The sequence below is a fragment of the Cricetulus griseus genome, chromosome 6, assembly GCF_003668045.3.
Source record: "Cricetulus griseus strain 17A/GY chromosome 6, alternate assembly CriGri-PICRH-1.0, whole genome shotgun sequence".
In the NCBI taxonomy this organism is placed as follows: domain Eukaryota; kingdom Metazoa; phylum Chordata; class Mammalia; order Rodentia; family Cricetidae; genus Cricetulus; species Cricetulus griseus.
The window spans coordinates 102,752,009-102,778,262 of NC_048599.1; the positions used below are offsets into that span (position 1 = coordinate 102,752,009).

The 26,254-nt window shown below is 42.8% G+C and overlaps 1 protein-coding gene across 2 annotated transcripts in view; it reads right to left on the minus strand.

Moving 5' to 3' along the window:
- The window catches only part of Map3k20 (mitogen-activated protein kinase kinase kinase 20), a 154,546-nt gene that overhangs the window by 25,354 nt on the left and 102,938 nt on the right, over window positions 1-26,254 (minus strand). Inside the window, exons 11-16 of one of the 2 annotated variants that reach the window (XM_027420180.2) lie at window positions 19,146-19,281; window positions 7,367-7,411; window positions 5,445-5,475; window positions 5,213-5,352; window positions 4,183-4,245; window positions 2,683-2,775 (exon numbers count right to left, since the gene is read on the minus strand). In XM_027420180.2, the coding sequence (XP_027275981.1) occupies window positions 2,683-2,775; window positions 4,183-4,245; window positions 5,213-5,352; window positions 5,445-5,475; window positions 7,367-7,411; window positions 19,146-19,281 (508 nt within the window). Of the gene's footprint in view, window positions 1-2,682; window positions 2,776-4,182; window positions 4,246-5,212; window positions 5,353-5,444; window positions 5,476-7,366; window positions 7,412-10,163; window positions 15,592-19,145; window positions 19,282-26,254 lie in introns of those variants that run through there. The other variant, XM_027420184.2, reaches the window with a different exon arrangement.

A 26,254-nucleotide genomic window follows, 5' to 3' on the forward strand; every position in this document is an offset into this window, starting at 1 on the left:
CTGGGATTAAAGGTGTGAGACACCACTGCCTGGCCTCTATAGATAACTAGTGTGACTCGCTCTGCATTCTGATCTTCAGGCAAGCTTTATTTGTTAGATTGAAACAAAATAGTGCCACACCAACCACACAAAATACCCCAGTCAGGACTTCACCATAATTCTAAATTTTCTCAGGATCTCCATAAGATTACCAGTTCCCCCAATCAGCAGGAAGTAGTATAGAAAACTACAACCAAATTCCCCAAATATTATTTATGAATGCTATTTTCATTTTATGGGGGTTGGTTATAAATGACTAATGATCACGGTAAATCTCTTTCTAAAGAAAAAAAAGGGGATGTAATATAGACATTATGAAAAAAAGGTAGCTTATTGAATCTATTTTAAATCTACTTTAATTCAAAAACTAATCATTAATCTCAAAACATTTTACACTGGTGTAGATTTTGGTTTATTGACACAAATTTAAGGTCAATTTTGTTATACTGTATATATATTTCTACTCTTGGTTAAGGTATTATGTTTATGCAGCTCATTTAAAAATATAATGAATAGTTAAGAAATACAAATTAATAGTCATCTATAAGAGTCAAACTTAAAGTCATGTTAGTTAGTTGGAAATCCAAGCAGAGATACAGAAAGAAGGCAGAGTTGACAGAGATGCCAGAAGCTGCCAGAGGAGTAAGATGTCAGAATGTTACCAGTAAGCCACGGGCCACGTGGCAATACACAGACTAATAGAAATGCATTAATTTAAATGTAAGAGTTAGCCAATAATAAGCCTGAGCCATTGGCCAAACAATTATAATTAATATTAAGCCTCTGAGTGATTATTTTATAAGCAGCTTTGAGACTGGGCAGGATGCAAAAAAGCCTCAAGCCACAGGCCTCTTGTTCCCATCATGCTCTTTGCTTCCTGGTCTACCATGATGTCTGCAGCCTCTACCACAAGGTCCCTGTTAAGAACTGAACTGCTGTACATGCCTTTCCCCGACACAGCTGACTAAAAGCCTCCAAAACCATGGTCTAAAATGCATTTGTCTTCCCTTAAGTAATTTCTGCCAGGCATTTTGTTATAGTAAAGCAAAGATGATTAACACCACTTTTAGGGTATTGTTACTCAATAGTCCTCCTCAAAGGCAAAGAGAAAAAGTTGTGACTATTTTCATGAAAGGAATCACTGTCACACATTATTCTCCAGTGGCTCCTGTTGGACCATCCTTCTCATTTACATGTGAAAGAAAAGGTAACATCCAGCAGAGTTTGGGGAGGATTTCAGAATAACAGTGTCTCATGAAGTTTTTATTCTAGTCATGAGGGGCTTGCAGAGGTAGGTTTATGAGAACCCAGTTAACTGGGGTTTTGAGGAAGTCTTTTTTTTTTTTTTTAATGGGTTCTACTTTTAAGTGTTAAGGTAATTAAGACTTCTCATATAAACTATAATTTCCACTCAAAGCACAGTTCTGAAGTAATGTTTTGTTATTTAGGGTATAGAGTGACATAATGGGGTACTGTAGAACTGGAGAGTAATCTATTCGGTGACTGTTTCATTTCATTTTAGAGGTGGCTTAAATGAGTTAGCACATATACAATGAAAACAAAAAGCAAGCCATGAGTTTTGGCTCTATCTGTTGTCACATCATCCCAGGCTAGTCACACACTTTGTCTTGTTTTATTTGTTTCTCAATCAAAGATGACATCATTGTGTCTCGTGCATCTGACATAAATGCCAGGGGACTGGTGAGATGACATTCAGAAAATAGTTAAGATTTCCAGAAAGTCTCTGAAGACAGGTTTTATTCATTTTATTCAGGTAACTATTTTATAGTGGCCCATCAGCCTCTTCAAGCTCCAGTTCAAAACTTAGGCCTTCCCCCAAGTGTTTCCTGATCACCCCCACATCAGTTACTTCCTTATGTTTTCGGCACCTTGGCATGGCACCAGCACAATAGGGTTTCCTTTTGATCTGTTACTTTATAACACCATCTATGCAGCCGCTCAGTTAGAAACCTTTGTCCCAGCTGGCTCCTCTCTCTTCCTCTCTCTCACTCCATCTCCAGTGAGTGTTAAGTCTCATCAGTTCCATCTCAGGCGGCTGGGGCTCATAGCACTGCCCCAGTTGGTCCTCATCACTTTAGATTTTTGGTTTTGGGGTTTTTGTTTGTTTGTTTGTTTGAGACAGGGTTTCTGTGTGTGTAGCCCTGGCTGTCCTAGAACTCCTCTGTAGACCAGGTTGGCCTCAAACTCTCATCGATCCCCCTGCCCTGCTTTCCTCATGCTTGCGGTTACAGGCATGTGCCAACACTGCCTAGCTGTCCTCATCACTTTTAACTTGCTTCTCCACTTTGTCTCCATTCCAATCTTGGTGTGGTTTTATTCTTATTTTCCTCAAGAGCCAGGAGCCAGAGAACGGAATGAGCCATCCCCAAAACTCCCACTGCCTGTGTTTTGCTATGTGTGACCTTGAAAGTTTGAATGGTCTCCCCCAGTATTTTTTTACTGATGGAAACTGACATTTCTTAGATTGGATTCCAAAGGAAGTTGGCTGCCTGTCAGCTAGGTTCTGCTTTATGATGCCTTCAGTCTACACTTTTATTCTGAATCATGTTACCAGGTGGTAGGGACTGTACAAAACCACTGAGTTACAGGTTGAAAATACCCAAATGATTTGAAACATGTTACCTGTGGGCCAGTTCCTGGCTTCAAGTGAAAACCAAAAACAAGTTCAAGGTTCACAATTTTTTCCTCATTTTCTTCAGGTTCCCCTCCTGAATCCTAAAATAGAAAAGCAGATATTATTATTAGAGATCGGTTTTCACTTTGATTTCTCATGTAAAGCAGGTACTTTTTACTTTTTTTCTTTCTTCTTACCTCTGCCACAGGAAAGAGCCCACCAGGCCCCGACTGCTCAGCCCACACTTCCTGGTTAGCCCCGCTCCTGGTTCTGACTGTTAAGGGGTCCCTAGTCCCCAAACCCCTGCCTATACTTCTGTAGTTCCCCTAGCTCCTGGTGCTAACAGGTTTTTCCATTCTAATCTTTTATTGAACTTCTATTATTAAAGTAAGATACAATTTGTAACTACTGACCGAGAGCAGGAGAAGTGACACAGCTTTGAGGACTTTGCTGAATGGTTTCTCTTATGCTTTTCCGAGCAGTGTCACTGGCGTGGCTTTCTGGGTGCATCTGGCACTATGCACTTCATTCTAGAAGCACAGTTTGCACTGGATGCATGGTAAGATTGCAGACTGAGAGCTTCAGAGTAACAGTTTGCACTGGATGCATGGTAAGATTGCAGACTGAGAGCTTCAGAGTATTCAAGGTGTTTATACACTCTTTCCTGAGAGGAAATCTGCAGCTTCTTCAGTCTATGTGGACTGAGAGACCCAAGCCACAGCTCTAGGTATTAACTACAAGCATTTGCTAATTTTTATAATGAAGTGTGTCATGTATCCTTAGACCATATTCACAGCTGTAAGTTAAGTACAGTAGTCCCTCTTTATTCATGGTTTTGTTTCCCATGGTTTCAGTTACCTACAGTCAGCTCTGGTCCAAAACTGTTAAATAAAAGTTGTAGAAGTAAACAGTTCACAAATTTTAGGATAGCTTTTTAATAAGTAAACTGTTATACTTGTTTTATTACTGGCTGTTGTTAATCTCTCACTGTGCCCAGTTTATAATATTAAACTCTGTCACAGGCATGTTTGCACAGGAAAAGGCAGTATACATAGGGTTTGGTGCTAATCTCAGTTTCAGGCATCTGCAGGGGGTGCTGGGATGTATTCCCATGGACAAGGAGGGGCACTGCTATTTAGTGTTCTATTTAAATAACACTCCCTACCCCTCCACCCCGAGGGAAAGTGGCAACCCAGAGCTCTGGTGTGTGGCTTTTTTTTTAGTAACTTAAAGGCCTCTAGAACCAGGCATGAGGCCAGAGGCCTTCACCTACAATCTTAGTGGGGGGTACTATTCTTATCTTGAATGTGTTGTTAATATTTCAAAGCGTGGGGAACAAATGTGTGTAATTTATACAGATCACAGTCGTCAAAGGGTCTTTTGTTGGACAGAAGTAATTACATTTCACTTCAAACAACAGTCCCAGACATTAGCGAAGTCGGGTGTGGATGTGGCAGGTGCGTATGCCAATAAAAGCAGCGAGCCGTCAGTGAGGAAACCTCACTCACCTTAATTAGTGGTGGGAAGTGAAACAGGTTCAGGTAATCGTGGGCCAGCTTCTCGATAGCTGACTGTAAGGAGAAAAATCACGTGACTTTATTAATGCTTTGATGATACCAAAGATGATTAAAATTACTGAGCATACAAAATAAAGGACTTTATGTAGTTTATAGAACATCTTGGGGGATGTTAACCTCTATCAGTGGTTAAGCATATGTAGACATGGTAGTTGGCCATCACTGAAAGGACAGGAGACTAGAGACAGATGGTAAAGCTCCACCCATCTATTTCCTGACCCCATCGGTAAGGCCTGTTAGGCCCCTATTAGTGTGCTTGGGCCACACTAATAGTCAACTCAGCTCCCGGATGCAACTATGAAGGGTTTCCTGGCCCTGAAGTCCCTGCCCACAGTTCTCTTGGTGCCAGTAGGTAAGCAGTCTCCAGACCACCAGACCTGAGGCCACACTCCTACTTAACCAACTAATCCCAAATGGGCAAAGTTCCAGGCTCCTTCAGGACTTCTCATGAATGTCTGGCCCCTCCAGCTGTAAGTGGGCTAAGCGGCCTCGGCTAGTCCTGGGTGTGGTAACCGCTCTCTAGGTGTGACCTTACCTTAGTTGCAGTCCTCGGGCCCACTGAGCTTCCTCCTGCCCCAGGCCTTTCCTCTGGCAATGCTTCTCCCTCACATGACTCCTCCTCCAGTGCAATGCCATCACCTGCCTAATGTCCCTTCCAGAAGCCTGCCCTTAGCCCAGCCCTGTCTCCTCTGTGGCATCTCTCAGAGGTGTCATTGCACACCATTTTCCCCCTAGACTAGAGGCTTCCTGGCAATACAGAGGTGTTACACCATTGTATCCAGGTAACCGCTGTGGGATTTTAAGGTGGGAACAGGGCAGTGCAGGTGTGGCAACTAGTTAGGGACAAGCCTGGAGGTATTTCAGCACCGAATGTCCCATACCGTGATGCTTTCATCTCTATTTGCCCACACATGGCTCACCATACCACACATTGATTTATTGACACTCTCCCACCGGGTACCTTAAAATGGATGATGTGCCCCTTGGAGACAATGCCCATGTCTTTCAAATCTTCCTCATCCAAAAGCAGCAACCGCTTGCCTGTGATGTTGTTTTCCTTAAACAAGCTTGCATACCCACTCATCTCTACTGAAGAGTCACCTGGGAGAGAAGTGCAGAAGGCAGGAAATGAGGATAAATCATAGCCCGACAAAGTTAACTCTGTAAATACGAAGGTAATTTATTTCACTTGCCTTTTCTGACGAGCTGCTGAACCCAAAAATACTGCGAAGAGAGGACACACATGGTTCGGGAGGGTCACATACAGGCAGTAGCCATTCTCAACAAGAAAACAGTTTCCAATAGATTCAGATGTCTTTAACTTAGCCACAAGGGAGAGATGAAAGAGTTCTCTTTGGAGTTTAAAGCCTCAAGCTCTCAAATTGGAGATATTCTTCCCGTAGGGGGCATTGGGCAGTTGAGAGACTTCCTTGAGCGAAAGTGTACATCTTTCCTAGAGGAGCTCCTATAGTGACTTTTCCATTATACATGCAGGTAGACTGCTACCATACTTATTTCAGGAACTGCACGAGTAACAAGGACCACCCAGAAGTGGACATAGAGATGGACAGGATGACGACTCCCATTAGCTTGTTCGGCCATGGCAGCCATTTGGGGGCCATGCAAAAGATGGTACTTTCTGTGTCGAGTGAGGTGGTTACACCTAGGGGTCCCTTGTCCTTGTATATATCATTTGGCACCTGTTTACCAGTGACCTAACATTACCCTGGTGAAGACACACAGAGAAGAGGCCAGACTCAGTCACTCTGGTTCCCTGGGTCCCTAGACAATGGACTTTTAGCTGAATGGCATGTGAGCCACTTAACCTTGCAGCAAAGACTAAAAATAGCTCCCAGAACTCAGTTGTTTCAAATCACTTTCCTTTCAAAGGAGATGGACCACCCTTGTAGCTGGGGAGGAAGCAATTACATACAGGGCCAGGGCTGGCAAGAGGCTCAGCTTCTAGTGTTCAAGGAAGGGGAGAAACAGGAAGCTGGCTTCTTTGCTTTGTGGGACCCACGCAGCTGCCTAAAGCAGCAAGAAACTCACTTCATAAAAAAAACAAAGGGCAGAGGGGGCACACCCCAGCCCCACACCAGGCTGACGTCTAGAACAGGTCTCCTGGAATTCCTAATCATGACTTTTCCTTGAGACTCCTTGGGGTGTCTGTCTCCCTAGGGTGGAGCACATCCTTGCTAGAACTAGCTAGCATTTCATCTTTATTTTCTTCTGCATTTAATGATGCCCTTGAGCTTATAAAATGGATCTGGACAGGCGAGGGTCCCTGAAGTCTCTCATCAGCAGTTCTCAAAATTGTTTTGCCATTAAGGAAGCAGATATGGAGAGAGAACTGGCTACCCGGGATTGCTCCTCAGGGAGTCTACCCAGAGCTGCATGGAGCCTTCCTGCAGACTTAAGTATCATGCCTCCTGGGATGTAAGATTATGGGGCATACTCTGTCCATTCCTCTCGGGGAAGGCCAGAGTAAGGAAGGCAGTTAGGCATCTTGTCAGTTAATGAGCGGGCCTGAGGTGGGAGGGGAACCTGTGCAGGGAACTCCAGCCCGTTATGGTCTCTCTCCTGTATGCTCAAGTCTACCACTGGTGTTGTAGAGAAGTTTAAGAATTGAATTTTTTTCAAGTATGTGTACTTGTCATTCTGAATCATAGCTTTTATCCTGCTATTGATATACTACTATATTCTGGAGTGTGTGTGTGTGTGTGTGTGTATACTCTCTCTCTCTCTCTCTCTCTATATATATATATATGCATATATATACATACATATATATACATATATACATATATATATGTACATGGAGTATATGTATATAGAAATTATAAAATATAGTATAGCTTTTATCTTGCCATTGGCATTACTATATTCTGGAGTATTTTCACAGCCAGTTATGAAGATGAAACCCTCATAAGATTTGAAGAGCTAATTGCTTTTGCTATTGAGTCCTTATTTTCAATCACTGTTATATTATTTAAACAAAAAGAGGAGTTTGTTAACTTCTGCTAGCTAGACCCAGCTCTAACTGCATCTCCAAACTTGTGGACAAATCTGCTGGCTTCCTATCCAGATCCATGAGGCATTAACAGAAGCAGCTTACCACATCGTCTTCAGTCCATGCACTGATCTCAAAGGAAGGCAGCAGCTGCGTGGAAGATACGAAGGAAATGAAAAAGGGAAGCAATATTATCCTAGTCTTTTTGGTTTGTCTTCTCATATCAGCTCTCCTGCTGCTCTGGCTTCCTCTGGAGGGTTAGGTTGAGAGGAAGACAGTTTCCTCAACCTTCAGAGGAGGTTCTCAGTGTCCAAGGATGCTGAGCCCTGCAGCCGATTTGTAAATGAATTCCTGGCAACAATCCATTCTACCTTACGAGCTGTTCTAAGGGGTTGGTACAACTTGATGTAGTCTTCTTTGGCATGGGGTTTGGCAGGCAGGACTGGCTATACATCTCACAGCAAGGCCTTAGAATCATGGCCTTTCTGACATTCACCAGCTACCAGAGCAGCCTAAGAATTCTCAGCCAGAAGTAGGATAATAGGATAATTTACCATCAAAAATTCCAAAACAACCATAAGTAGTCAGGTGATTTATTTTGCCTGTTCTCACAGGGGTTTCTAGGGGCTTAAACATCTCCCTTACATGGCTGACATGGGAGGATGGAACTGTCTTAAGGCATCTGGGCTCAGAGTTGCTCCAACACAGTCGGAAACATGTCAGGGACACATGTGGGATGGGGACTTGTAGAGCACTTCAGCCTATGCCAGAGAACTTTTCACATCCCATGGCTATGGGCTGAATAGCAAATACTTTCATAACTTGAAAAGGCCGGTATCCTATGGGCTACAGTGTGGTATAGCCAATAGCTTCAACCAGTTTGACTTGTGAGGATGATTATTCATGAAAGAATATGCCAAATATCACCCAGCCTCTGTTACAAACAATTTTGTGTGTGTGTGTGTGTGTGTGTGTGTGTGTGTGTGTGTGTGTGTGTGAGCAAATTGGGAAAAAGAATTTGATGGGGGGTGGATGTAATCTAAATACTTTGCATACATGCATAAAATTTTCAAAGAACAATAAAAATAAAGAAAAGACAAAAAGTTGAATTTAGTTACGTTTACTGCTAGTGTGACAATCTGATGGTGGCTAAGTTAATCTTTCCAACTTAGAGGTATTTATTGTATAACCACAAGCTTAAGGAAAGGCATAATCCCTATACAGAATTTTATTAGAACTGAGTGAAACATCTGTGGATTATATTTGGGGGAGGCCCATTTTATCATTTTTTGTTATTAATGCACTATACTTGGTACATTGGCATGTACACATGAGTATGTGTGTAGATACATGCATGTTTGAGGGCCAAAGGAAAACCTTGGGTGTAATTCCTCAGATACTCCTCACGGGCTTAGAGCTCACCAATTAGGCTGGGCTGATTGACTGGTGAGCACCAGAGACCTATCTGCCTCTCTGCCCCTGGCCACAACAGCTGGCTTTTTATGTATATTCTGGACTTGAACACAGGTCCTCATTTACGCAAAGCAAGCATTTTACCAACCAAGTTCTCTCTCTAGCCCCACCTGTGTAAATTTTATCATACTAACTTATAGAATGAATAAAATTATAGAATGAAGGATGCATTATTCAGTTGCCAAATTGTTTGGTAGTCTACTCAGTGCTGATAGGCATACAAAGACCGATGTACCACAGCATATGTCAGGGAAAGTGGCTTGAGCTGGGGATGGCAGGCCCTGGGGAAAAAGAGAAGGCAAGGAAGAACAACTAGATAGATACTGGCCACAGGAGTGGGTATGACATGCTCACTTAATTGGAGCACAGGATGAGGTGAAATTGTGTTGGAGGAAAAAGAGAAGGAAGCCAATTCTGAGTGCAGCAGAGCAGGTTTTATTATTTTAAACATGAATGTGCAGACTCTGGATACTACATATAGGTTGCAAGGACATACAGCAAAGGCTTGAGTCAGTAGTATTTTCCACATACCCTCTACACACGCACTATGAAGGAGTCACCCAGCATGCTCACTTTAATAGTGTGGACGAGGGACCCAAGGAAGCTCATCTGAAGTTGATCTCAATCAAAGAAACACATGACAAGCTTTACTTCTTCGCAGGGCAGCTGCATACAGCTGCAGAAACATGCCACCCCTTTTGTCCACCATGGATACAAACGTAAAGTAAGAGACATTGAGATACCATATAGAAGTATTGCCCTGCGTTGAGGCTGGTCTCTGCAGGATGTCAGGGCATGTGCGGATGTGATGTTGTGTATGCCCATGTATGTGTGTGTGGTGTTTTGACTTTTATATACTTTCCACATGTGCTAACGAAACTGAGGAATAAGCATTTCTTGAATAAAGAGTATAAATGAAATAAGCACACCTTCAGTTTTAATGTGGGAAGGACAGTGGAGTTCTTGCTGCGCTGTGGCCAGCTCATCAAGGTTATGCCAAAGGGAAGACCTGAGCTTTGCCTGATGCTCCCTCCAGCAGGAGTCTGCAGATGCTTGCAAAGATCAGTGAGAGGAGGGCTGGGACCAGGCGCTGCTGCAAGACGGTTTGAATTGGGCAAGACAGGGGCTAAGAGTTAATGATCTCCAGCCACACAGAGGCTCACCATCGCCTTCACGGTTTCTGTACCCTGTTAACATATCAGTGCATCTGCTGTAGAAGAGTTCTAAGCCTTTCTGTTTTCTTTGGGGATAAAAAAAAATCCCTCATGACTGCCCCATCACTTTAGTAATTCATTATTTATACTCCAACAGACTTCAGGAGAGAAAAGCTAGCACTCATGTGCATGTGTGTGACACTGATTTCTTCAAAGGATGTTAGGAATCCGGTCTAACAAAGATCTTATGTACACAGCGACACATAACAAAGGGGTTTACTGTCAAAACGTTTATTGCAAAATGGAGTCTTAGAACAAAGGAAAGCAGAGAAAAGTTCACATCAGAATGAAATGTATGACACCAACTTGGATTTCTGAATACATCGTGGACTCCGTGCTGGGATATCAAATCCCAATTATGAAGTCGGCAACTAAACAGTCTTACCACACAGGAGCGCAGTTTAATCATCCATACAAACATTATACATGGCATTTGGCATAAGACTTGCTCAGAATAACATTGCAATAGAGTGCAAGGGAGAAGACTGCTATGAAAACACAGTGATGATGCCTCCTATTAAAAGCCCACACTCAAAGGATAGAAATATTTTCTAATAGCAGTTTTTTAGAGTGCAAAAGCAGTGTGTAGTGTGGGAATTAAGAGAATTCCTCACATGCTATAAAACAGTTGCCTCAGTGCCTGAACTCTAGTTTGAAATAACTAACTGCATGCCAGAAAGTTTCTCACACAAGCAACAGAGTGCCCACAAGGTTGGAGTCTGAGAAAACATGGCCTGTCCCCAATTTCCTGATAGACCTTCATTTTTTAATCACAGAATGCTGTACCTAGAGCTGTCTGTCAGGCTACGCTATGTGAGGCAGGATGGAGCCTCTGAGACAGTGCTTATAGTCTACACAGGAAAATGGTCTTTCTCGAAAGCAGCAGACGGTGCCTGATTACAGAAAGATTTATGCTCAACTGTGTGTCTGTGGTATAGTGGGACTCGACTGGTTTCACAAGGCTGTCCAAGTCTAGTGTGACAAAATCGTTTTTTAAAGTATCAATATTTAACTCACTAGGTTTTAAAACCATCTTTCATAAAATGCTTAGCACTCTAATGAAAACTGGAGTTATATACATACATAGTAACTTGAAGGGAAATGGCTCCGGGTCTCTCCTGAATACCCCCTTTGATTTTAATGGGGATCAAGTATTACCTCAGCTGGTGTTAAAAGTCTAACAAATTCACTGCTTTTTTTTTTTTTTTAAGTTACTGGTTTAAAAAACAAAAAACAACAACAACAAATAACAAACCCAAAGCAGTCCTCAGTATTTTCAGGACATCTAAAGAAGTATGCCATGTGCTTTCAACCTTCTCCTATTGGCGATTTGTGAAACAATAAAAATGTGATTTTGCTTTAAAAAAAAAAAGATTAGAAAAAAAATTCCCTTTAAATGACTGCAGAATGATGGTCTCTTCACCAGCGCTGTGCTATTGCGGAGTCACCTTAACGGGTCAGTGCCCCTCCCCCAGGTGGATGCAGTTATTTCATAGCGTTCCTACCAGCAACCATGGGGGGGAGAAGAAATCATTTCCACAAACAGGGTTCTGAGAAAAAGCTACAACTTCCTAAAATGCAGGAGGTGTCATTATCGCTCTGAAAAGGCTTGGGTAATTTTGTTTGGGGGAAAACTAGAGCTGGAATAGCAGAAGTGGAGACTTAACAAACCACAGTGGGGACAGGGCAATGCTGTGGGGATTTTGCAAGATGGGACTGTCCTTGGCAAGCAGGATGCCACCAGGCAGGGCTGTAAGCAGGCTAGTCAAGGTGACAATTCCCCTCAGCTGAGACCTACAGTTGGTGTCCTCAAATTTTCCATGCTCAGAGAAGGGTAAAGGTGAGGTATTGAGCCGTCTGGCTGACAATTATCACCACAATCTAGAGTTCTAATTCTCGATCTGAACCTTTACATTTTTGGGGACTTCTTTAAATTCTGAATTGTGTTCCTTTGTAGGTCATGCCATTGGAATAAAATCTAACACTGACAGTTTGTCATTTCAAACCTGACCTAAGAAGTGAGTTAGACCTACATTAGCATCATTAGAAATTCTGCATGTGACTAATAGACATTTTTTTAAATACAATGAATTGAACCTAAAGCTTTCTAGTGACATTTACAGATGGTGTGAGAACTCCATAGGATCCTGTTTATATGAGTCAGATTTCAGGTATGTTTGAGCATTTCCTCCACCCATCCCCCCCAGACAGTTTCTCTGTGAAACATCCCTGGCTGTCCTGGAACCCACTTTATAGACCAGGCTAGTCTTAAACTCACAGAGATTCTCCTACCTCTGCCTCCTGGGTGCTGGGATTAAAGGTGTGCACTACCATGCTCGGCATGTTTGAACATTTCTAAGCCACTAGCTAGAGATTAATTTGGAAGAGAATTAAAATAGCCAATGGTATATTATGTAGTTCCAGACAGAGCATTTGTAAGCTCTCCAACGAGGCTCTATCCCAAGTCCCGTGGTTTCTCCATGACTCAGTACTGATCTATGAGCATGGCTGCAATATTGGTGGAGAAAAAGGCAGCAGCTAAGACACGGGAGAAATATGCCTGGTAATGGTAAACCTAGGTCTGGGTATAGAATCCAGCAACTTTTCCCTAGTGGCACTATCTGGCTGACTTTTAATGCATTTTTATATAGAATATGGATTTAGGTATTAATTTAGGGAAAAAACATGATTTCCATGCCATTTATATGTTCTAAACCAACTCCTGATTAGCGTGTGTGTGTGTGTGTGTGTGTGTGTGTGTGTGTGTGTGTGTGTGTGTGTGTGTGTGTGTGTGTGTGTGTGTATGTTCTTCCATCTAGGGCAGAACTCACCTCTCGCAGAGCTCCCTTCACTACCCTCTGCTTTGTGCAAATGTTATCCATCAGCAGGGCCTTTTCTGACCACACTTAGAAGACCTCTCCCACCAGCCTCCTCTCCCTTCCTCCAATCTCCATCATGCACTTAAAATCCTAACATTCTATGATACAAGCTTCACTGACTGCTCACTCCTGCTCATTAGCACGCATGCACCACGAGTACAGGCGCTGTCATCTAGCTATTCTTGAGAACTCGCTAGACACCAGGGTCCCAGAGAACACCTGTTGAACAAAAGACTTTACATTTGCCTGGGCAGATGTGTAAGAGGCTTTAAGAGCCTGTACCTGCCATTGTCTCTGTCAGGTACTCACAGCATGCTGGGAAATCAGAGGTTGCTAGGTATCAACTTTTGCCCCCCTCCAAGATGTTGTTTGAGTGGCCTGGCTACATATCTAGAATATATATGTGCAGCAGATTACAGCAGGACCGGCATGAGGGGGAGTCATCTTCTCAGGCAGACTGTACCAGTCTGTAAACACCCAGCACAGGTGGACCTGGCCACAGCACACAGGTTCCAAGAGCAACTGAATTAAATCTGTTTGCATATTTTACATCCTAAAATTTGCTCTCTTTATATTTCCTGAAGGCTATCTACTTTTAACTTTATGCTTCTGAGTAAGCATGACTTGCAATAGACAGTTTAGTGTTGCAGGAGGTTACTGAACCCACTTATTTCTCGTGTCTCTGACTTGGCAATGAACTCTAGGTAGTGTTAAGTGGCACCTGCCATGGCCTGGCGCTATGCTACACGGTCATACACTTTCTTCTGATTCTTTTTCTTTGAAGTAGATTAGCATTCCCATCATGATAATGAAGGGTAAACGGGCTCTGAGATTAAATCGTCTACCCACGACTGCACATCAAACAGACACCCAGAACACTGCACTCCTTATTTCTCCCCAAATAAAGTTGGAGTGTATGCTTTTCATTTTTGGTAGCATATTTCAATTCTCACTGAGGATTAGAAGCATATCCCATCTCAGATTCCCAAAGACTTCATAGCCAAACATAATTAGAAGCACTAGTAGATGACACCTAATCCTTTCTTGGGACAGAGTCTTGCTTTGTAGCTCGATCAGGCTGTTACTAAACTTACTGTCCTTCTGCCTCAGCTTCCAAGTGCCAGGATTATGGACACGAGCCAACACACCCACCTGATGTCAGAGCTTCTAAACAAAAAAGGCCCATGAAAACTAGTTCGTTTTCATTGAATAACACTATGTGTGAGTTAGGCTGACGAGTTTTGTCTTCTTTTGCCTTTATCTAGTTGTAATTTTATAGGCGTTTATAGCGTAAATAGGTTTTGACATATAAGCTAGTCTTCTGAGAGTGTCTCTGGGTAGCCTGGCCTTCATAATAAGTAGCACCTGAATCGATTTCTCAAACCAACATCACAGAGCTCAGTGAAAAGTAAAGAAGGTGTGTGTGTGGGGGCAACACTGTATAGCTACATTTAACAGAAAGACCTGTTCAGAACACACTTGTGCCTAAGAAGGATAACTTTCTTCCCTATTTATAGTGTTTATTTTTCCTACACATAGATTAAAATCTAATATTATTATATGTATCTCTGGGAAACAGAAACAGAGTGCCTTCATTGGAAGTACAGAGCAGGTGAGTGCTCAGCTTGCTCATGCCTAGACCCATCCCGTTTCTCTGTTTCTGTGCAAAGCACTACAAGCTAAGCCTAGGGTGACAGTGTGTTCATGTTAGAGTGCTTCCACCCAGCATGGGGGATGCAAGCTAGCTTGCTTCAAACCCAGAGGATTTCCTCTTCAAATGTCACTAGTGAACACCATCGAGGTTTTACTTTGACAAGCTGTGTGCTATTTGGTTTGTAAATTCTTGGTGTTTAGGTATTTCTGAAGAAGCATTTTCTTTTAAATAATCTCCTTTCATCTCAGGCTTTTTTTTTTTCTTTTTTAGTGTGGCTGTATTTTATAGAAATCCATCACCTCCACCATTACAATGTACTGTACAAGGAAGAACCTTAGCGGAGTCAGGAGTAGCATTTGTTCCAAATGGACATTTTCCCAACCGAGTGAGTGAAAGGAATAAAATAGTCAAATACAAACTACCAAGTATGTACCTGAAAGCGGAAAGGCCCAAATGTCATTTAAGAACATGGTACGTATGTAATCGCACGTTTCTATAACCAGGCACCACACTTGCTAATAAATATGCCTTTAGCTTAATTCCCGTGCTGCACTTTTCTAAGTGCAGAAGTAAAGTCACACTGATGAGGAAACCGCCCTCGGTGAGCATGGCCTAAGATGCAGTACTCGGTGCTTGCCTCCCTATGCTGCTGTTTGCACAGACTGAGATAATACATTTCTTCCATTAAAAAAAAAAAAAACATTTCAGTTTTATTACTTTCTGCTGTCAGTCACTGTTATTATCCACATCATTCCCTTCCTCCTCACCATCATCACCATCATCATCATCACCTTCCGACAAGTCAAAATCACTGAACCCCAGGGCCATGTTGACCTTCTTCCCCCTCCTCTTTGATGTGGTTTTGGATGAATTCTGCTTGGCTTGCATGTTTATCTGCATCCCAGAATGCAGCACAGCTCCTGCTTTGTTCATTGAGAAGACATCCCCAAAGCCCAGGAGCATCATGGCCTGCAGACTTGGGTTCATGCCATGGCCCTCCCCGTTACTTGTTGCTGTGATCTGGCATGACACCTCTGCACTGTTTGACTCCTCTGTCTTAGATTCAAAGTAAGACTCCTCAGACATTCTTGCAGCAAGAGGCAAGAGAAGCTATCAGAGGGGGAGAAAGGACAGAAGTGAAAAGAGAAATTAGTACCAATTTAAATCAGGGGACAGACACCACAACATCAGTTGGTACTACACAGGAGGGGAATGATGAGGGCGTCCTAAATGGCAGATTTGGTGCCAGTGTATTGGCCATACTTTATCAATGACAGAGTAAATCATATCTGAAAGCCTGCAAAGCACCACAGTGAGCCAAATTCAAAATGAACAGGTAGGGATCAGTTTTTGGTCCTTGCTTTGCTTAAAACAAAATAGAGTTTTCGATGTCTCTTAACTTTCCCCAGTTTCACTTCCATATAGAAACATTTGATTAACCACTGTATTAATTAAAAAAAGAAGAAATGAAGTAGAGTTTAAATCTCAAGTTAAAAAATTCAGAAACCCGGTCCCAAGGGAGAGCTCAGAGGAAGGGCAGAAGCAGTTAGGCTGTGTGTCTGTCCGGCTGGGGAGTTCGGTGACTCTGCCTTTCTTCCAAGGCTAGTGCCTTGAGCACACTCTGAGGCCACTTTGCCTGCTTCCTTTTATTACCAGACTCCAGCTAGATCTCACACTGTTTAATTTATTCAAGTTCATATATAACTCACCTGGGAATAAATTCTGGATCCTGTCTCTAACCTTTAGGCCAATTACTGAATATGTGGAAATGGGGGGGGCACTGCCTAGGATTCACTTAAATTGTCTCCTTACTGTAGCCACAAGTACCCAAGTCTCCTTTCAACGGAACTCCCATTTATGAGTTCTTTCTCATGTTGTCACAGTGGTGATGTTTTTTTTTTTTCTTATGTAATTACTTTCAACAGCCAACCTAATTCATAATGTCTGGTTCTATTTCTTTTATGGTAAAACTGTCAGAACATAAAAAATGACGTTTTCATATCATCTTTTGAGAACTGAGCAAACAAAGGTTCATACTTTGCACATGGCTTCATATGTGTGAACTTACGATAATGCATAGATAATGAAATTCTAGGATAAACTTAACATTCTGAGTGTGAAGGCACCAAATAGTACCATTTTTTTTTAATTTTAAGAACTTAAAAACTTATCCACTATTGTCGCAGGCACACGAATGCCACAGGTGCATGCGTGGAGGTAAGAGGACAATTTTGGGGCTCAGTTCTCTCCTACCCCTGTGGGTTCCAGGGAATCATCTTGGGTTGTCAGGCTTGCAGTGGCAAGTACATTTAGCCACAGAGTCACCATGATGGCCCAGTCTTCTAATTCAAGTTACTGTCGGAGCTCCGTTTTCAAAAACCAGCTCATTCCATCAGGAGAGAATTTATCACTGTGGGCTCCGTGTCAAGGTCATGTGGTCCAGCCAGCCTCAGGTCTTTACTTGTGGGGCAGGGCCTCACCCCCTATGACCAGCCTTCTCCTATTCTCAAGCTGGTTTTCGACTGATAGAAGCTCTAAGGGATTCTTCGCTGCTTATTTATTATTGCCGAGGTTTCTTCTCACATTGTGTTCGCCTCTAAAGAACTCCATGAATATTTCTCAAAAAATGCTTCATCTCTAAATTTTTTACAGCAAGCTGCAACAATAATTAGACATAAGCATCATCCCTATTTACGCACGGAGAACTCATGTTTCCAACATCTTCAGCGTCTCAGTTTTAGGAAGGAACATAGTATACCCGAAATCAATTTGATCGTATTTATGCAGTTGTGCAAAGGTTAGACTGTTATATTTAAGGTGATGCTACCTGTAAAAAAGCCCAGTTTTGCCTCTTTTAAAAAGATTTCTCTTGTTCTCAGCAGTCAAGTTTAAAGCCCACTAGAGACTGAAGTGAGGATAAAAGAAAACAGCTGTTCATCAGATACCTGAGCTCAAACTCCTTTCCCTTAGAAACACCAGCTCTAGACGTTGAAAGCAAGAATTATAAACAAAGGAAAAACTTGGGCCTCATAAGTAAAAAGGGAGGAACTTCGCGGAGATTGTGCGCCATGCTGTCCATTGTTAGCTGGTGGCCCACCCGCAAAGCACTGGCTTTAAGTTTTCTGGAGTTAAAACGCAAGATACAACCTACTAAGCACCCGTAGGGTTTTATTCTTTAATCCACAACTGTGTTATCAGCAGCAATAATATGTGCAAGGCAGCCCATAATTTCTTAGCAAAACTGATGCCAATAAGCCAAGGCAAGGTTCTAAAGCACACTCTAATAGGCGGTTGAAAGTTTTCCTGACAATACTGCATTTAGAGGGAGTCAAGCCATGCGGTGCTTTACAGTTAAGGTTTCAATGCACTTAAAAAGCAAAACAAAACAGCCCTCAGCCTTCAGCGCAGGGCTCTAGGGACAAGGCTGCATTCTTGCTCCTGCTCCCACCTGCTCCTGATAAGCAGGGCTCTTTCACCAGTCCTGGGTGCTGCATCCAGCTGGCACCATCCCGTTCTGAACAGGAAACTCACCCCTTTACCCCTTCCTTGAGAGTCTGGTTAAATTCACGGGACTCACTAACAAAAGTGAGGTACCTTTTTACTATCTCATGACAGTCCTATGTACAGCAATTCAATTCTAACCTGGCATTCCTGGGATTACCAAAGGCATTTTTTTGAAAAGGGTAAATCTGTAACATTAAGAGGCACTCTCCTTTTTAGGGGTTAGGGGCATCAGATTGCTTCTCCATAGGAATTGAAGTAGAGACAGATTCTCCTATTCTTTAGACATGGGAAGACATTACAATCTGTCTTAGGCTGCTCAATGGAGGCTAGGATTTATCTAGATAGAAAAGGTCTTTGAGGAACACAAAGAGAAGGGCATTTAACCTTCTTCTTGACCTATTTGTCAATAACTATTTTTAATCTCTCAGTTCTTGTGATTTGAAGTGGATAGACATTGCCTACTGAAAATTCTAGACAAACCAATCCTGTGCTTTTCTTGCCTCCTGAAAAGTAACCCTTATTTAAAATCTAGAAGAATGATAAAAGGATGGTTAGAAGATAAAGAGCCAGGGCTCCTCTGGACTTGGGAAAGAACAAGGGTCTTCCTAGAGGTAGAGCAAGCCAGTTTCCTGTCCCAGGAGAAGTCCTTTCCCCATTTATGCTGCTCATAATCACAGCACTAAATTAATAAGGAATATTAATGCTCGCCATCACTGTCAGCGGGCCAGCTCAATCTTAGAAAGAAAATGTGGTTAAGTTCTGACACACCCAAATATTCCTGGCTGCCTTGCAGTTGCAGTTATTAATTACTGATGGCCTCTAAGTGCAATGCCGAACGGCAGCCTTCCAACAGTGTTCTAAGGACCTAACAGATGGTCCAAAAACACATTAGATTTTATTCTAGTAACCTGAACAAACGAATGCACCGAGGGAACAGCAGTTCTTAAAGAAAGGTCCAGAGGAGGGATTTTTCTCTTAAATAGGTTTTTTCCCTTTAAATATGTGACGTTTTGGTGTTTTATACTCCTTACTACCAATGCAGGCCTTTAATTCTCAGGAGCAGGGCAGGGAAGAGCCTGAGGAGGTGGGGAGATTAGCCCTGCGGCCATGCTCAGCCAGGCGTCGGAGTGCTGCAAGAAACCACTAGGTGGCGTACTCACCGGGGTGTTGGACTGTTCGGTCAGCTTCTGCTCCCACATCTTCAAGCGTCTCTCCCGTTCTTTGAGCTCCTGCTCTTTAAAGCTGAGGTCTCGCTCTAGTTTCTTCAGCCTCTCAAGGGTTGCCTCAATTTCACACCTGCAGAGAGATAACTCAGTGAGTCTCCACTCTGGTGAGACTGCGGGTACTCAGTGGGTCCATTGGAGCGCTAACCAGAGGAAAAGCAAAGGTGTGGGCTTTGAAATTGGCCAGGAACTAACCAGAGAAGCAGGGCTCTTTCTTATCCTTCAGAATCAACAGGCAGTTTCTAGTGGGCAGAAACAAACTCAGAGCATTTCAACAAAGCACTTAAGAGTGACCAGGAACTACGTAGCACAAGTCGGGAGCTGACATCGTGGGCTAGCCATTTAGTGCCTGCTTGTAGTTTACGAAGCTTTACAGTTCACAAAGCATCTCTCATTCTACTTCCACAACAGCCCCCAAGAAATGGGTACGGATCTGTGGATAGGATGGGTGGCTGGAAAACAACACACAGGTCGTGTAATACGCAGAGCGAACTACTGGGCTGGCATTCTTGCCCGTGGAGCGGCTCAGCGAGGCTGATTAATCTGGAAATTTCTTTGACTTTAGGGTCAGTGGTTATAAGAAGCCAGGGTTCTACAATGTGCTTCATCCTGAGAATTCCTGGGTGTGCTTGTTGAAACGATAAAACACAGATGCCTACGACTCTACCTTAGAGCAAGTGCATGGACTGCTGGTAGGGCAAGGCCTGGCTGTTTCCACTATTTAACAAGTATAGGTAATTTTTTCTCTATTTTTCTTTTATTGAAAATAGATATCTCTCAAGCTGGGCAGTGGTTCACACCTTTAATCCCAGCACTCTAGAAGCAGCGGCAGGCAAATCTCTGTGAGTTTGAGGTCAACCTAGTCTAAAGGGCTAGTTCCAGGACAGCCAGTGCTACAAGAGAGAAACCCTGTCTTGAAACACAAAACAAAACAAACATTTTTTTTTTTCATACAGCATTCGCTAATTATGGTATCTTCTCCCCTAACTACTCTGAGATTCTTTCTGCCCATGCAACTCCAAACCCTTCTATTTCCCCTTAGAAAACAAACAGGCATCTAAAGAATAATTATAAAATAAGATAAAACAAAACCAAACAAACTAGAATAGGACAAAACAAACAGAAGAAAAGAAGTCAAAGAAGAAGCACAAGAAACGCACATAGATGTGAAGATAAACACATTTGCACACACAGGAATCTCATACAAATAAGTTTTATAATCTAGCAAGCATGAGATAATTCAGTCCAGAAAAATTCTGAGTTTCTTTTAGACTCTATAATTTTAAAGGCAGTTCTTGGTCATGTCTAGGCCACATAGGACACTGTGCCCAGTAATAGAAACTGTTCTTTACAGAAACTGAAACTGGTAAGATGGCTGGGCACAAACTTTTCCTCCTTCAGGGCTGTCACAATGTTAATGTCTAAATTTATTCTCTGAGAACTGGAAGTTCTCTTCCTTGGGTTTCTGAAGAGCTTGCAGCCACGTAATGAGAGATGAGAGGGCGGGGTGGGAGGTGGGGAACGGGGCGTGCAGAGAAGCATTCGAAGGAAGGCAGGAAGGCTAAAGGACAACACCTCTGGTGTCCTGAAAGGACTCTGTAGTTAGCTCCTGAGACAGTTCTGCACTACACACTACATTGTTGCAGTGAGACCCTGAGTGTGGAGGGAAGGCATGGGCCCCCAGAGCTCAGGGAATGAATATACCTAAGCAAAACCCTGCCCTGTGTTTCCAGGGAAAGTCAGAGTAAGTGGACAGCTATTCCACTCCTTATGGATGAAAACTGAGTTGCCCAATTCAAGGGGAAGCCGGGAGGTGGATCTGCATTCAAACCAAAGCTGTATGAAAAGTCCCTCAGGATGCAAAAATTACAATGCAGCTTCTCTCCTTCACTGGGGTCACGTGACAAAGCATGAAGAGACACTGAAGTCACAGTGCAGTTCCAAGAAAAGGTACAAAAGCAGACTTTTTTAGAATGAGGACTTTATCATAAAATCCAAGTTTAATCCTTAATATTTCTCAGAAATACATATCATGTCAATTCACAAAGAAGTTTGTTTTAACTTTTCAAATGGAGGATTGGAGAGAAAAACTCAGTGTGGAAAACATAATTCCAAGGCAAAAAAAATAATGAGCCGCTGAGAGGGTCAGAGGGTAGCAAGGAGGTTGCAGAGCTCAGCATCCTTAGTGGTGGGATGGCTTGGGCCACTTGTCTGTGTGACACTTGATGAGCCTGACCTAACTGTCCCTCCAGTGAGACTGATTCCACTGAAGTGTGGTCTTTTCAATCAAGATAAATGACCAACCCAGTCTGTTTTGATTGTAATTAAATCCAAGGTCTCATCTCAAATTCCGGCCAGGGAGCCCACTGTGATTTTGAGCCCCCGTAGAAAACAGATTAACAGTTAAGTAAGCCGAGAGCGGTGACAGAAACACATATCAACTGGGAAGATAACCTTCCATAGTCTGTCTGGCAGGCCCATCCTGCCAGCACCACTCCCTCTTGAATGCCAAGAGAGAATGAATGACCCAAACCCAAAGACAGAAAAGACATCACCCCCTGTGTGGTTTCCTTTGTTTTGAACAGATTCATCAGTCCCTGCCATACACATTTGCTGATGCATTTATATATAACCTTCTATTTCTTAAACTTCAGTTATGAAAACTGGTTCTCTCAAACCATATCCAGACAAGGTTTATTTCAACTAATATCAATTTTCCCTTTCCAGGCAATGAACTGCAATTACTCTTCTCTCATAAAAAATATTCACTGAGAAATCACAGGTCAATCTGAAAAAATAGCCATATGGCTTAAATATTACATGGTAAGTAGAAATGTATTAAACTTGTGGCATGAATATGTGATGGTCCTAATACTTGAATTGCAAAGATTACATTTTTGATCTCTGTTTATTTTGTACGCAAAAGGCATGTCATGGCAACGATGCTTTGGCCACTATGGAAAAACAACCCACGAAGTGTTTTGCTAATAGGCAAAGCCTGAACACTCTATTTCAACCTTTTAGCTCATTCATGTATCCTGCTATAGGTTTGTACAGTCACACGAGGCAACAGCTGACAGCAGGAACATGGGGACACAGGTTCTTCCGGCTGCTCCTTTGTCAAGGGGAGGGGCAGCCAAGGATTTGAGGAACTGAGTCTGAGGCTCCCTCTTTCTGTTGAAGTGGCGTTTAGTAAGCTAAGCTAGTTTAACAGAGGATTTTCAGAATCATTTAATTTTCTAAATTCAGTGTTTCGCCCGCCTGCATGAGAGAAAGCTGGGGCAGGAGGCCATCATTTGCAAGTACCCCAGCATACTTGGACTCACACTTCACTGTGACTCCCATTTGCTGAAAGTCTTTGGACCCTGACAAAGTACATAGCAGCACAAACGTCTTTCTTGTCCTTTGACTATCAGGTGATCTGAAAACCCATAGCATTTTTTTTCACTGAATGGCAACTTTTTGACTTGATTGATAACCTAAAATGATCACACCCTACAATTTGCTTCAGAGCAAAAAAAAAAAAAAAAAAAAATTGGGCAAAAAGAATACTGCATGTTAAATGGGCAGCTGGTGTGACTGGTGGCCATGGTCCAGTGTCACAGCACCTGGGCCTCATTCTGGCTCCATCACAGTACAGTAGATCAGGCAAGTTACCCAAGCTGTGGAGGCCTCCAGTAGATGTTAGCTCCTGGGATCTGGCTGGGTTGCTATGGGGATTAAGAAAGATAACTCCATATGGTCATCTAGAGGAGCCTAACAAACAATAACTGCTTAGTAGTATTACAACTATCATTCCCTGTGGCTTTAACCAATTGCCAAGGTCAGTTACCACAGCTCTGCTACCTCCAACTGGTTTTGACGGCTCAGGTGAGGCACACACACATAGGCTCTTTCAGCTCCCGAGGGGCCCTGAGAAATGGTGCCCTCTTACTGATCAGGGTACCCTCCCCCTTTCTTTACTACCAGTTCTCTTAATTTCCCACCTTGGAAGAGTGAGATTTGTTCATCTATATTTGCTGTTGAGATGGAGTTCTGCTATGTTGCCCAGGCTATGCTTGAACTTGTGATCCTTCGGTCTAACCCTCTTGAGTAGGGAGGTCTAGAGGCATGTATTGCTCTAGCCAGCTTTCACCTTGAAGTATTTTAAACATTACATTTATCACCCAATTAATCCAGACCTAATGCAGAAGTTAAAATAAAAGACAAACAGAAAACTGCCATTACCCAGTGACCCACTGTCTCTCTGATGCGTTTTGTAATGTGCCTGTACATACATGTTAATATGCACTGGTTTTACTTTTAAAATCCTATCATTTTGAATAAATGAGACTGTAGCCTCCATTTTAAACTCACTTCTCAGATCCACTGACCAGAACTCATGGGTAGGGCTGCATCATTCTGGGTGTGGAGACACCGTTTTTGAAAGTCATTCTTTTTTTTTTACTACACAAAGTTCTGTTCCTAGCTTTGGCATTCCAAACGAGGCTGTCTGAGTAAGCACCCATACATCCTATCAGAGATTTCCCATTGGTTTGCTCTGCAATAAAGTCATAATGGTAGGACTTCCTTGGCACAGCATTTATACATTTTTAGGGCATCTAATGGCACTGGGGAAAATGCGTGAGAAAGTGTATTAGCACCACTTAATTTCATAATGTGAGAACTGGAAAAATCTCATAAGTGAGTTATTCTCCCTTTTATTTATTTCTTTGCTAAGTGAAGTTGGATATTTGCACATACTTATTTAGCCACCTGACCTCCTTTTAAATTAATTTGTTAGGTTAGCATGCAAAAGAATGCGTTTCATCATGGTATTTTCATACATGAATCATTGTACTCTGTTCTTACACCTCTGGCTGCCCCACTGCCCCCCCTCCACGCTCTAAGCCTCCCATCTGACTCCCACTTTTGCTCTCTGTCACATGTATTCTATTGCCTTTTCTAGTTCCCACCCAGCTCAATAGTCTTCCTCCCTGCCACGAATCCTTTTTTTCAGTTCTGCAACCCACACATATACACATATAAAGATACACATATAATTTTATTTTGTGTATATGTGCATGTGGTGTTGTGGTCTACCATCTGTTGTATGTACAGGCGTGTGTGTGTGAGTGTGCACATATGTGTACACATGTGTGTAAGCAGGAGGGAGATGTCAGGTATTTTCCTCTATCACATCCATTAGAATGCTATTTTCATGAAAATGCTGCTTTAAGGGTAGTAACTGGCCAGGCAGTGGTGGCACACACCTTTAACCCCAGCATTCAGGAAGCAGAGTCAGGCAGATCTCTGAGTTCGAGGCTAGCCTGGTCTACAAAGAGAGTTCAAGAACAGCCAGGGCTACACAGAGAAACCCTGTCTCAAAAAACAAACAAAGAAGAAAAAAAAAAAAAAGAAAGAAACGAAAAAGGAAGTAACTGTAGTATGTTTGGGGATCCAGGAGAGCATTTCAGAGGACTCTTAAGGCCTTACTGGTTTTCAAGATGGCACTATGATAGAATTGACCTTTTCTGCTTTCAGTCTCTCATAAGAATATGTAATTTTCTACATGTTTTATGGCATATGGGCTATGGGCTGAAGGCAGAATCAGAATTTATTGTTTTAAAAAGATTTTTATTTGTATGTATGTATCTGTTTGCACATGTTTGCATGTGTGTGGGTGCCCAAAGAGGCAAAAGAGGGCATCAGGTCACCTGGAGCTGTAGTTATAGTCTGTTCTGAGCTCGCTGGTGTGGGTGCTGGGAACTAACTGGTCATCTGAAAGAGCATCAAATGTTCTTGTCCACTGAGCCATCTTTACAGCAGCATGGATTTACTGTTTTTTTTTTTTTAATGAATTGATATAGTTTTTCAGTTCTATTTTTAATGTAATAAATATTATCAGGTATGACTCATTAACTCAAGTTTCTTGGAGTCCCCAATACCAGTTGTAGAGAGGGAGGAGATGAACAAAGGGGTCAAGACCATTCTGGGGAAACCCACAGAAACAGCTGAGCAAGTGGAAGCGCACGGACCCCAGTCTGACAGCTGTAGCCAGCATAGGATGGAACCAGGCACCCTGAACGTGGGTGTCAGTTGGGGGGCTTGGGCAGTCTATGGGGCCTCTGGCAGTGGAACCAGTATTTATGTCTAGTGCACGAATGGGCTTTGGGAGCCCATTCCCTATGGAGGGATACTCTCTCAGCCTAGATACATGGGGGAGGGCCCAAATGATGTGACAGACTTTGATGATCCCCCATCGGAGGCCATGGGGAGTTGATAGGGAGTGGGATGGGGAGTCGGGGCAGGGGGGGGAGGGGGGAGGATGGGAGGGAGAGGAAACTGGGATTGATATGTAAAATAAGATTGTTTTTAATTTAAATAAAAATGAATAATAATTTTGAAAGAGTGAAATAAATAGAGATGCCGGAGAGATGGCTGTCTGGGGAGGGGTATTTGCTGTATAAGCATGAGGACCTGGCTTGGAATCCTGGCACACAAATACAAAGCTGGTCGTGGCAGTGTTTGTCCACATCCCCGGTGCTCACTCGACACCTTCCTTCTGTTTCTGTTCACATGCGTGTGCACCTGTTCCTGCACACACACATGCAGATAACCCTCCCATGCGCGTGCGCGCGCGCGCGCACACACACACACACACACACACACACACACACACACACACACACACACACACAGTGAACTGGAGTCCTGGGCACCAAATAGCTGAGACGCTCTAACCTACCACACGAGAAAAGAAAGTTATAAATGTACACCATTTCTCTTGCAAACTTATTTAGGATGGGTACTGTTTTGGGATAAATTTCAATTTTTTTTCAGAAAATTTACTAATTTTGTTTGGTTTTCTTTGTTGGCACACTTAAAGAGCCCTATCTTAAACACACCAGTATTCTCAGTTTTAACCCCCCCCAATCCTTCAGATAACAGATCAAATAGCATTTCCTCCGGGAACCCTTCAGATGGGAGGATCAGATTTCATTGTAAAAGCTCTATTAGCTCTTGCTTCTGTCATATGGCTTGCCAGAACAGCATGCAGACCATTG